At 53.6% G+C, this 12999-nt stretch overlaps 1 protein-coding gene across 1 annotated transcript; it reads left to right on the top strand.

Moving 5' to 3' along the window:
* The first annotated feature begins 7335 nt into the window (after window positions 1–7335).
* Window positions 7336–11455, top strand: RGS16 (regulator of G protein signaling 16). The gene is made up of 5 exons (XM_028121555.2): window positions 7336–7464; window positions 8405–8515; window positions 9284–9348; window positions 9631–9797; window positions 11223–11455. The coding sequence occupies exons 1-5, from the start codon at window positions 7421–7423 to the stop codon at window positions 11442–11444; spliced, it is 609 nt and encodes a 202-aa protein (XP_027977356.1). The 5' UTR covers window positions 7336–7420; the 3' UTR covers window positions 11445–11455.
* The last annotated feature ends 1544 nt before the right edge of the window (window positions 11456–12999 follow it).

Genomic DNA, 12999 nt, shown 5'->3' with positions numbered 1-12999 from the left:
TGTGCTCTTCCCTCTGTCCACCTGGGCCTGTTTCTAGGACAGCTGCTGTGTCAGGGGCTGATGGCCTGGGAGCTTGTGAAAGGACCACCTGTTCCCATTGCTCCCCCTGCTCCCTCCCCACTCGCCCAACCGCGCCAGTCCCAGCCTCCGACTGCTCACACAGCACAGCACGTTTCTCCCTCTGCTCAGGTGTCGAGGGCACATTGTGAGAGGCACGTTTCCTTACAACTTGTCCGGCGCCCACAGCTACTGTTGCTGCTCCTCGAGCCTTCTCTGTTTCCTACAAAACTGCTTCTCCTCTGTTTCCCTGAGATGGCCCTCCGCACCTTCACCCCCCTCTCTCTATGGACATGGGGGAGCATGGGAGGTGACTCAAAGGAGGGAGAGAGGCTGCACGGAGGGCAGGTGCCTAACTCCCAGGGGATGGCAAAAGCCCTCCTAGAGCTCCGACCTATCATCTCTGCACGTGCCAGTGATGTTCACATGTTGGGTTTGCTGTTCCACGGGCCTTACATCTCATCTGTGGCTTACGTAAGCACCCAGAAATCCCTAACTAGGGCAGTGTGGAGACAGGGCCTGAAGTAGCACCAGCGTCCGCTGCTCAGAAGCAAGAGTTCAGACCTAGAGTAGCCGGGGGTTGGAACCTGCTAGACAGAACTGGGTTCCAATCCTAGCACCTCCGTTTCCTGGGTATGTCACTTTGGTTGGATTACTTACCCATGGCTGTCTGGTTCGCCATCTGTGGTGGTGTCTATATGGCACTGAGCTCAGCGTTAGATGGCGTTGAGGCCTACAAATGGCAGTTACCCTTCCTCCTAGATGGGGTTTCGAGCAGGCCAGGTGTCAGCCAAGCAGCTGAAGTCTGTTCTTACTGGGTCCAGCCCCCAGCTTCTTCCCAGCACATGCCTCTCCGAAATGCCTATGAGAGGGGGTGAGGGGGCCTAAGTGTGTTGGGGTTTTCCTTGCTCGAGACCATCAGGGAAGTAGAATGATGTGGCACAGATTGCAGCTTAAGCTGGGCTCTGGAACTCTTCATGCCTGTCAGACCCTTCCCTGACTTAGTGCCAGTTTGCCTACCCTGGGGGACTCCAGAAGCCACCGTGGGAGGCACGCCTGGGAGGTGTGTAGTCATGTTTCACTGCGTAATCCGGCCTGTCTGTGACCCATTTCCAGAAAGTTGTCTGGTTGAAGTTCAGCCAAGAATGTCTGTGATCCCCAAGATCCTGGGAAGCTAGGTTGACAATGACCCCGAAGACATCCACTGCATCTAGAGTGGGATGCATTTCCTTTATTCCTCATTCACCATTGAAAAAGTCCCCGTGCTGTGCGGGACACTGGGCTGGGCATCAAGATTCAGGGGGCCAGGCCTCCCTAAGGCCGGTTTAGATCTGCCCAGGCGAGCACCCATATCTCAAAGGTGGCTTTCCAACCACGGAGAGCACATCGTGTGTCTCTGGAATCAGGGATCATCTGATGTGCTGAGGTTTCCTGAGAAAGGAGGGGGGGGTGGGTTGGGGCTGAAATTAATGCAGTTGAGGGTTTCCTCTGTGGGGGTCTTTCAGTCCCCTGCCCTACACACACACACACACACACACACACACACACACACACACACACACACACATATTCACACACATAGTTTGAGAGTAAAACAATGCTTCCTCCTCACCTATTCTGTATCCCTGTCCCCCTTGAAGCAACAATTAGGCTGTCGGCAGAGTCTTCCCAGAGAGCAGTGTTCCTTCTCCTTATTCACATCAAGCACAGGGGGTTGTCCTGGTTGAGGAATGTGACAGAGTGAGTTGGTCAGAATTCCCCTTTCCTCCCCAATTAGGGGGTGGCATCTATTAGATTCCCCCCCCCCGCCCCCCAGTGCTCATTTCCTGTCTGGAAAGAGGCACAGTCCAGCACAGAAACTCCAGTCCTGACTTTCCAGTTCTGTAATCCAAAAGTCCTCACTCCTCAGCCTGGGAAGAATCAGGGGTTGGAATTGTAAACGGCACCTTTCAGTGACAGGCAGGTCCCAGAGCTCCCTTTTTTCCCCTCTGATCTTTCTTCCTAAATGGTTCCTCAGGGCCTTGAAGAATTATTAAATGAGAAAAATTCACATTGTGATAAATGTGTTTCTATGTCTCCAGGCGTGGAAGTGAAATGCTCTCAGGAATATGACATTCGTGACAAAAGTGAACAAAGGGAGTGAGGAGGGAGGGTGAGAAAGGGGAAGACACTTAGAAACCCAGGGTTCTCGGGCACTTCTCCTATTTTGCAGTCTTAGGATGAGACGGGGCTCATTTATTGCCATTAATTTAGTCGGTACTTTAGGGACTGCATCAAAATGATGGCAGGAGCATTTGCAGGTGAGAGCGGAGGCAGCAAGGGACGAGTGTGCCGATAGGCCAGGGACAGGCCCGCTGTGGGGAGGACGCCGGGCACTGGCAGCCAGGGACAATTCAGGAGTCGGGGGCAGGCCGACGGTTGGTTAAGGTGTGGGGTGGGGCCGACCATCACGGCCAGGATGGCAAGCCCACGCATGAGTGTCAGACCACAGACGCCTAGCAAGGGGCCTGTGAAGGGCCACAGCCAGCCTTTAAGAATCAAGAAAGCATGAACCCTGGAAGCGCCATCTATCAGCAGTCAGGCTCCCAGGAGGCTGAAGGTGAGCAAAGGTCCCCAGGGCCCAAAACCCCCACAAGACTTTGGGAGCTGAAGATCTGCCTCCCTTGGAAGCTGCCCCAGGGCTCCCTCCAGGTGGGAACCAGGGTCCCGCATGAGCCAAGAGAGATGGGGAAGCACAGCCAACGTTTATTTAGAACATACCCTGAACTGGGTGTGGTGCTACGGGCTGAAGATGAAAAGGTTACCAAGGCAATGGTCCCTACCCTCCAGGAGCTCATAAGTAAACAGACTGGAAATCAAAATTTGGCCTCAAAATTAAGTTCAAAAGTCAAGAAGAGTCAACACTGGTGCTATGGTTCTAGGAGTAAGAATAGTGGTTGCCTCTGATGGGGGGTCGGTAGGACTGGCTGGAAGGAGCATGAAGGGAATTTCTTTTAAAACGAGTAGTACAGACAGGAACGGGATGTTTAGGCCAAGAGAACCTCAGGCTCAGGGCTTTGTACGTGCAAGGTGGCATGGAGTCGTGGGAACCTGCCAACTGCTGAGTTCGGTTGGGATTTAGGGTGTGAGGTGATGGATATGAGATCAGGTGGTCAGAGCCTTATATGCCATACAGAGGAGTCTAGACATGCCCTTACCAGCCATGGGTACCACTGACGATTTTCAGCCTCCTCCCCAAGTGGCTGAGACTGCCCTGCCTTGGAAGCTAGGGGTCCATTGGCCTGGGTGGGGAGAGAAAAGCAGGCTTCCCAAACTCCCATGCCCTCGGAGCTCCTCCCAGACAGGAGGGAGGAAAGAGGAAGAGAAGTGGGAGAAGCATAAAACAGCCATCAAAGTGAGCTGCACCCCGTGCTCTGAAGGATCATCGGGAAAAACAATTGTTTGATGTATCCAGCCCCTCTTTCCCGTCTTCAGGCGGGGATCTCTCTCTCTCTCCTTACCGAGCTGCCTCACAGTATGTGCGGCTCCTGCTGTTTTTATGTTCTATCAAACAGTGACATCCAGTTGTGCATCCTACATGCCTGAGAGCCTCTGCTGTATATAGGGAATTTCTAAATCATTCTGCACCACCAAATTACAATTGGCTTTTCCTAGCTATTTCTCCCACGTGGAGCATCCCCCTTCCTACATGTCTGGCATGTTCCGGCTGTATTCCATCCTGCTCAAACCCCACTCTCTCCTCTTTCAATACTGCAGACCCTCCTGGGCTGACCTTTCTTTCTGGACTTCTGTTGCCACTCCTGTCAACAACTTCGGTTCACCCCTCCTTCCCTGCTGTGCTAGTTCCGTTTCCTCCGAGAGGAGGAAATAGAAGGTCATGAAACTCAGCGAAGAGCCTAAAAGTTGTGCGATTTCCCCACCGGCTAGGGAACATAATAAATTCTTAATAAATATTTATCAGTGGATCGATGATTGAATTGGGAACATCCAGACCCCTGTGGGGACCATCTGTGCCAAATCAGAAGCCAAGAAAGTGTATCCATTTCCCCTAACCCTTTTCAGGAGATAAAGGTCTTCCGTGGCCTTCTGCTGAGGGGAGAGCGTGGTGCTGGGGATGCGGAGGGCAGAGAAGCAGAGGCGGGTGGAGGGCCGTGTGGCTGGGATGTCATGGGATAGTTAATCCAGCTCCCGGATGACCCAGGCTGCAGAGCTGTGTCCCCACACCCTCCATGACAGACAGCACAGCTGTGCGGCGAGCGCTGGGCAAAAAACGAGGTCAGGTTCATGTCAAAGCCAGTGCGGTTCACAGGTGGGCTCCATTTGCTGGATTTACAGCAACTGTCGAGTCATTACTGAAATTGCAGACGTGAACCAGCCTACCTGCTGGGAAGAGAATTTGGGATACATTGTGAACTTCAAAAAGTTTATGCCTGGAAACTGAAGAGGTAACCATGGCAACCGGGAAGGCAGGTTGAACTCAGAAAGGGCTCTTCCTCTTGAGCCCCGAGCTTTGTGCTCTTGGATTGGATGTGCCAGACTTCAAGCACCGCTTTGTCTCTCTTGCCTCTTTTGCCTTCTTTGTCGAGTGGGAGAGAGCACCAGCTCAGGAATCTGGAGAGCTGGGCACGATTCAGCTGTTTTCTGATCCAGGGCACTTAAGAGAGGGCACCTTAGGCACTGGCTATTTTGTTGTCTGCAGAATGGAAATTAAAAGGCTCCTCTGGCCTATTCACAGGGATGCAGATGGAACAGGAAGGTTTAGGGAAATTCTGTGCATAATCACGATTATTATTGTTATGTGCCTATGTCTGGGCTGATTCCAACATGGTGCTCCTGAGGGCAAGACCGGGCATTTGATTCATCCATAGACTTGTTTTTGTCGCTTGAAGAGAAGCTGTCCCAGACACCAGCAGCTGAATAATACAATCATGCCCTGGAGCCTGAGCAGCACGGGTGAAAGAGCAGGCCTCACCTCAGCCGACCAACTCCTCCACAGAAGTCCTGCTGATGGCCGCGTGGGCTTATGGAAGAAACAGACATTCAAAAGGCATCCTTCCATTGCCTGGCTGCACACCACAACCCTTGCCCTCTCCCTGCCCCACGCCAATGCAGTCCTGCACTTGAGAGAAAGGAAGAACCGGAGATGGGCGGCGGGGGCGGGGGTGGGGGTGGGGGAGGCTGACATCTGGGATGATGCTGCCAATGTGTGAGCTGCTCGGCACCGGCCCCTGTTTACTAACCCACTGGGAGGCTGGGGAAGGATTGGACTCTACTCTTCAGAGTGCATTATGTTTTGACCAACTGGGTCATCTTCTGCAGGCCCTGGCTTACCCAGAGACTCTCCTTTGACATATGACCCCACATGTTGCTCTGATTTGGGCCTCTTTTGCTCAACTGCTATCTCCAGGCCTTCCCGTCCCCTCCCCCTTTGTGGTTTCAACCTTTCGTTCCCCAACCAGGTTTTCTGGGCTGTCTCACCCACCTCTCACAGCTGGGGACCTCTTCTCCTCTTATATCTCTCTCTTCTGACCCTTTATTTCCAGGCCTTGCTGAGGAACAGCAACTCCTAGATGCCCCTCGTGAAATAAAAACCTAAATACCAAGACACACAAAAAACTACTTTTCCTTATTGTCTAGCAATTCCTGTGTCCCTCATAAATAAATCTGAGAGCTAACATTTATTGAGTGCTAACTATGTGTTCAGCACTGATCTAAGCACCTTGTTGGGGGTGCTACGGTACACCACCAAGATCCCCTATTTGGGACCCTGGCCCTCATTCTCCAGCCTGTTGTCTGCTGTAGGCTGCCAGCACAGTCCCTCTGGCCTTAACAGAGGGGGTGGCCTTGCTTAAGATTAAGCCACGTTCTTGGAGGCAATCACATTCAATGAATGGTCAATGTGGTACAAGGGCCCTGGGGCCAACTGTGGTCTCTGTTGCAGCAACCTGGCATTTAACTTCTTCCTCTGAGCAACGCTGTTTCCCTCAATCCTTCTCTGGTCTGAGAACTCTCCCTAGCAAGGCTCTGCCTCAGGGGAACTGTGTTTCCTGTCTCCTGGGGAATTCAAACTAAGAACTTACCTAATACTCACATCTTTATGAAATAGGTGTATCATATTTTCATCTTAGAGAAAAGGAAACTGAGGCACAGAAAGGTTAAGGAGCTTGCCCAAGGTCTCCTATCAGTAAGTGGTGGAGCCATGATTCGAAACCTGGGAATCCAGCTCTGGATTCCACACTCTAAACCTCACACGCAGCCTCATTAATAGCAATCCCAAGGGGGAACTGAGGGGCCACGGTGGGAGGCGAAGGGTGCTGTAAGGCCTTTATGGGAAGGTGAGGAGAGAGGGAGGGTATTTCTTACCTTGACCTTAGAGATAAGGACACTGAACTAGCTGCTGCTTAAACCCAGGATCATTCATCACTTTACAGAGGTGTGGGGATTCTAATTTTGGCTGGGAGGGCAGTGGAAAAAGCATGGTAAATTCGTATTTGAATTCTGGCGTAACACTAATTGTGTAATGTTGAGCAAATTAATTAACCTGACACTTAGTAAAAATGCCTGGCTCACAGATGCTCAATAAAGAGCCCCGCCCCGCCCCGTCCTCACCCCACCCCGGGCCATTTGTCTAATTCCAACCCCCAGATCTTGGGTAAGTCTCCTTAACTTTCTGACTCAGTTTCTTCATCTCTGAAACGGAGGAGATGAGATGAGGAGCTGCGGTAAAGGGCTTACTACTTTGCCCCATGAGCATTCGGGTAGGAGCACAATAAATGGTAGTCATCAGTGCAATCAAGACGTTGCCTTGCGTGGCTTGCACTCCTTGCTCCCGTCCGTGAGGACCGAGCAGGATCAGGCGCAGGCTGTGGTCCGCACGGTGTGTGCCTCCCCAGTGCGTCACCCCCCGCGCAAATCCGCCCGCTACCGCTGTGTTGGTTTTCTGATTTTACTAGGGGCCGACGGGTTTTTTTCCTACTAAACTGAGTGGGCGCTTCTCGGGCCGTGTGACTTGCCCGCCGCTCCTCCTTCCGCACCCCGTGCAGCCCAGAGGCGAGAGCAGCCGCGTGCGCCCGGCGGTGCGCAAGTTGCGAGCGCCCCGCCCCGTCGAGCTCCCGGGCCCCGCCTCCACCTTCCCCGCGCGCCGTCCCGCTCTCCGATTGGTCGGCGGCGCTCAGCCCCGCCCCGCTCCCTCCGAGGTAATAAAGGCCGGGGTAGCCGCGACTCCGCGCGTGCTGCCTGATCCAGCTAAAGCGCCTTGACTAGTGCCGCCCGCCGCCCCTGCCCCTCTGCCTCTTCACGTTCGCGGAGACCACTGGAGCCCGTCACCATCCTCCCCACGACGTGCTGCCCTGAACCCGCAGCCATGTGCCGGACCCTTGCCGCCTTCCCCACCACCTGTCTGGAGAGGTAAGAGGAGCTTGTCTCTGGATCTTGACCGCTGCCCGCAGGAAGAAGTCCAAGTCCCCCCCGCCCCCCCCAATCCTTAGGGAGTGGAGCGGCAAGCTTGGGGACCGGGCGGGCGGGAGAATGGGACTCTAGTGACTCGAGTGGAGAGGCAGAGGTCACCTGGGTTCCACGTTTTCAGATGCTTCCCTTAGAGTCCTAGAGAAGCGACGGGCCGAGAGAAGAGAGAAGTAAGAACCACGGGAAGCAGAGGAACCCCTGCTTACTGTCATTCCCCATCCTCTGACAAATGGCAGTCCTCAGCGGACCTGCCGAAGACCGGCTGCAGGAAGAGCACATTGGCATCCGCAGGCAGAACTCCCTTTTCTAGTTTCTTCAGCACTTGGTTTTCATTCTACAGCCCAGATCTAGGAGCATGGCCTGCCCGGGGCCCTGAGATGGCAGGGAGGTGTTTTTTTGGGTCCACCAGTGAGGGATGTGCCCACTTCCCAGGGAGCTACTCAACCACCTCTAGTCCTTGCTGGAGCTGGTGGCTGGGAAGGAAAAGGTGAAGAAAGTGAAAGCAGGAATCAATTTACACACAGTTCCAGAAATCTTCAGGATAAGTCTACAGGGTGCTGAACTGCCTTCTGCTAATCAGCAGGCACAAAGATAGATCAGCGTGACTTAAGTGGGAAAAAGCCCATGTGTGCTGTGCTCTAAACTCAGAAAGTGTAAGTCCTACTGAGGAACAGCTGAAACATTACTTTCTGGGCTGTTTCTGGGCTGGTGATATTAAGAGACAAGCAGAGTTTAAGCCCTGGGAACAGCAGAAGAGTCCCAGGAACGCTTGAGGCTGGAATGAGGGTGACACCAGCCTAAACTCTTCTTCGGGACCCCATAAACCTTTTAGCCCCGGCTGAGCCAATGTAGGATCCTTACGTGTTCCTGCTTTGCCTTTCAGAGCCAAAGAGTTCAAGACACGGCTGGGGATCTTTCTTCACAAATCAGAGCTGGGCTCTGATACTGGGAGTGTTGGCAAGTTCGAGTGGAGCTGCAAACACAGCAAAGAGGGGTAAGTCCTGCTAGCTGGCCTCAGGCCCTGGAGGGGAGGGAGCCAGATTTAGGAAAAGAGCCATAAGAAAGAAAATACAGGGAGAAATTAGGACATGCTAGGGTGGGCCTCGATGACCCCTTCCTGGGGATTTTAGTGAAGATTCCTGCTGGTTTGCTATGGGTGACTGGGTAGGTGGCTCCAGGGTTCTGAGGCCACCAACAGATGTGTGTGTCCAGGGTCGGAATGTCTAGTTACCAGACTGTCCCCCCTGGAGTTGTCATCGTCCGTGCAACCAGGGCTAGGACAGGGTCTAAGAATACTTGAGGCTTTTCAGTCAATGACTCTTCTTCCATTAGCATGCGCTTTGCTATGAGCCCTTTCATATTGAACATCAAGGGTGCAAGGTGGTGTTCTAGTCTCTGGGGTTATGGGTATACTTAATCTCTATTCCTGAGGCCCTGATTTCCATGGGGGAAGTGTAGAAAACAAAGTTCAGAGTCAGAGGAACAGAAACAATTTTGGACAGTGAAGAGACCGTCTTAGAGTTATTTACTGAGGGCCAGAAGGTTCCTGGCTCTGGTTTCTTATTATTGAACTGTCCTCTAGAAAAATACCTGTAGCCTCAACTAAGAGTTTGAGAAGTCAGCTCCAATAATCACCGAGCAAGTCTTTGTGTGAATTATACAACCTCTATCAGAGTTCTGGCTAGGATTTATGCTGTGCATTAGTGTGTTGGTTTTTTTTTTTTTTTTTAATTAAAATCTTGGCTTTTTTTTTTTTTTTTAGCAGAAACTTCTCAGAAGATGTGCTGGGGTGGAAAGAGTCATTTGACTTGCTACTGAGCAGTAGAAGTGAGTAGGACCCTGTTGTGTCTGTCTGTGGATGGTACATGTGTACCCATGTGCTCTGGAGCCAGCCTGAGGGATGCTGAAAAGCATGGGCAAAATAATAGTCATAGTAATAATGATGATCCCCTAGTGTGCCAGGCTCTGTTCAGAATACAAAGGCAGGTCCTTGTTCAAGAAAATTACATCCTAAAAATAGAGCCATTAACTACAATTGCTGGCTGTCTTCTTTTATTCCCCGCTGTCGTGATGTCTAACCTGTCTCTCCCTCTCTCCCCTCAACCCCAGATGGTGTGGCCGCCTTCCACGCTTTCCTGAAGACGGAGTTCAGTGAGGAGAACCTGGAGTTCTGGCTGGCCTGTGAGGAGTTCAAGAAGCTCCGGTCAGCTACCAAGCTGGCCTCCCGGGCTCACAAGATCTTTGAGGAATTTATCTGCCGTGAAGCCCCCAAAGAGGTCAGAGCCTCAGCATGTTCCGGGGATCCTGCCGCCCTGCCTGCTCCTTCCCCACTGAGGATTGGGGCTGGGGGCTGTCCAGCAGGGGGAGGGTTGAGTTTAAATAGTGATCTTTGGCACGGGGCTGGATGGGCTTCTGGGGCCGGAGACTAGGAAACCCAGGTGCTCTGCTGCTCCTGGTGCCCTTACCCTCAGTCTCGCTGATGGGGCTAGAGGGCTTGGCAGGTGGTGTGGCTTCTGTCCATACCCACTTTTGCAAGCTAAGGCCTTTTTAGAGGCTCAAAACACACGAGTGTGGAGACAGGGCAACCTGGGGACCTTGTGTGACCCGGTTCAGTCCCCTGGCTGACCTGCCTCAGGCTGGCTGGTCCCTGGGCGGCGAAGTTTCGCACCTGCCCTCAGGTCTCCGCGGCGGGCCACCAGCGTTTGCTAAAGCGAGTGGGGCCACCTTGTGGAGAGAGCTAGTAATGCCTTGCTTTTGTCTCCTACGCTGTATTGTATTTTCTGAGCACTCGAATTTTTTCCTTGTTATTCCATAAAGATTTATTGAGCACCAGTTACATGCAAGGCACGGTTATAGTCACTGGGGACATAGCAGGGACAAAAGGTCTCTGCCCTAATAAGAGAAGATGACAATAACCGATGAAATGAGTAAATGCAGGTCAGGGGACGGTGTGTGTTCTGATCCAAGCAAAGCAGGTTTTGATCAAGCACACCCCACCAGAGTATGGGGTGGGCGGACTTGAAGACTTTTTGCTTTACAAAGGGAAGTGAGGGGTGGGCTGTCGCATAAGGTGACAGATGAACACTTCCCTCCCTTCTAAAAGAAGGGAGGGGAGAACATTCCAACTCAGGAAATGGCAAGTGCAAACCCAGCAGCGAGTGGGCCCGAGTGGAGCACTGAGAGTGAGGGAGGCAGACTAGGAGAGGGGGTCGGACCAGTGAGTGGCAGGGCACCAGATGAGGGCCCAGCACGTGCGCTGGCTCTTCCTTTGAGTGACACGGGGGGACGACCCTGACGCTGGCAAACTGACTCGAGTTTTCAAAGGCTCACTCTAGTTGCTGGCTGGAGAACAGACCACAGGAGTGAGGGTCGAGGAGAGAGAGCAGTTAGCAGGCTCTGGCACTAACCTGAGGAGAGAGCTGATGGCGAACTGAACCAGGACTGTCCCGAGGCAGGAATGAAAAGGCGTTAGATTTGTATGCTTGATAACTTTGGGAGATTGGAGGGCAGACCCTGGGTCCGATGCGCGGACAGGCCCAGAGTTGAAAACCCAGTTAATGGTCAACTCAGGAGACCCCAGGTTCCTGGTTCAGAATCCTGCCAGTCAGCCCGTCCCCCCCCACCTCCCCCCGCCCTGGCCTGCTGGACCCCTTGCCTGGCCCACCCTCCCCTCACCCATGTGCTTGCCTTCCTCCCCACAGGTGAACATAGACCACGAGACCAGGGAGCTGACCAGGATGAACCTGCAGGCTGTCACGGCCACATGCTTCGATGTGGCTCAGGGGAAGACTCGCACCCTGATGGAGAAGGACTCCTATCCACGCTTCCTGAAGTCCCCTGCTTACCGGGACCTGGCGGCCCGAGCCTCGGCCACCGCTGCCTCTCCAGCCAGCGGCGGCCCCGCAGAGCCCTTGCACACTTGAGCCTCCTGGCAGTGAGGGAGCCAGCCGGGAGGAGAGGTGGGGTCACCCATCCCTGGGGCAGATTCTACCAAACAAGTGCGAGAGGACAGCGAAGGAAGATGCCCATCTGGCAGACTCTCCTCCAGATACTGTGGGACTGGATTCCATGCATGAGAGGGTCCCCCCCACCCTCCCCTCCAGGGCCGGCACTTAAGGGCCGAAGGGGAGGGTTGTGTGGGGCTCTCCGGGGAAAGGGAAGGTGGTGAAGGAGTTACCATTGGCTTTTGTCGTTTTCCACGGGGCAAGAAATATTCCGGGGTGGTTTGGGAAACACGGATAAAGGAAACTTGAAAATGAGACAGAGCAAGATGACCAGATCAGCTCTAATGCCTGGCGAGGAGCTGACTCAGACGGCACCCCGTTTCCCTAGTTCCCAGGCTGTCAGGCCCAGAAGGGAGCTGCGGATGCGGTGCCTTCCCACTCTGTCCTCCTCACCTGCCTCTGGGCTGCCCGGGGCCCCCTTAGCTTGCACTTCTTCCCATTCCTGTGTCCAGCCTCACGGTCTTCTCAAGGCCAGAGAACCAATTTGTCCCTTGCCCAAAATGAGATTTTTTTTTATACCTCAAAAACTGGCCTTTGGAGCCCCTTTCCCACATCAGTAGAGAGCCTGGAAAAGGGGCCATCTTGCTCCTGGGAAATTGATCTTGGTGCTCTTGGTGACCTTTGCAGGCGGTCCCCGAACCTGTGCTGGCAGCAAGGTCCACGTGTGGGCAGGGCCCGCGAGGGCCTGTTGCGGGGGTGGGCCCTCCCTCGGCCCCGGCCCCGGCCCCGGCCCCGGGCTGCCCTGGACCGTAGGGCCCATGGGGAGGACGGTGTGGGGCCTCTGCAGTGTGGAATGAGGGAGAAAAGGATCCTAAGACATCTCTTGGCAGTTCCCAAAAGTTCCGTTGAAATCAAGCCAGTATCTTTTGTGGGTGTGAGAACAGGGAGAAAAGATGCCCAGAATGGAAGGGGAACCTTATGTCTCTTTCCTGTGGGTGTGAGGTGCACTTACCGGAGGCTGGGGAGAAGTTGGGCCAGGGACCACGATGGCCCTCGGAAGACAGAAGCCGGGGGTGCAGCTGGAGAGAGAGGCTGCTTGGAAGAGCCGGACTGGGGGAAATCAGAACGCGCTGTCACCTCAGGGCAACACCAAACACACATTTTTGTGGTGGGACTTCTGCACGAGCCCAGGCCCCGGAGGTGAATGAACCAGGCGGCCCCCTTCTGCCCTAGGACAAGCAACACTGTTCTCTCTGCACTATGAGCTCCTCCAGGAGAAAATTATTTTAAGTATAATGTGTGGTCGGTTTTGTGACCATTGTCACAGCATATTATTTTTATTACTGTTGTGTTGTTGCTCCTGTTATTTATTATTGTAATTTCAGTTTGCCTCTGCTGGAGAATCTCAGCAGGGGCTGGTCGCCTGACCGTCTCCCTCTTCACCAGACTCTACCTCTGAACGTGCTGGGAACCTCTGAGCGCCTGTCAGGGGCTCATCGCCGTTTAAATATTTATTTATTGTTGACAATGGAGC

This window comes from Eumetopias jubatus, unplaced genomic scaffold (genome assembly GCF_037043125.1).
Source record: "Eumetopias jubatus isolate StellerSeaLion01/CBP00866 unplaced genomic scaffold, mEumJub1_p1.0 scaffold_12, whole genome shotgun sequence".
Taxonomy (NCBI): domain Eukaryota; kingdom Metazoa; phylum Chordata; class Mammalia; order Carnivora; family Otariidae; genus Eumetopias; species Eumetopias jubatus.
This window is presented reverse-complemented; position numbering and strand designations above follow the sequence as displayed.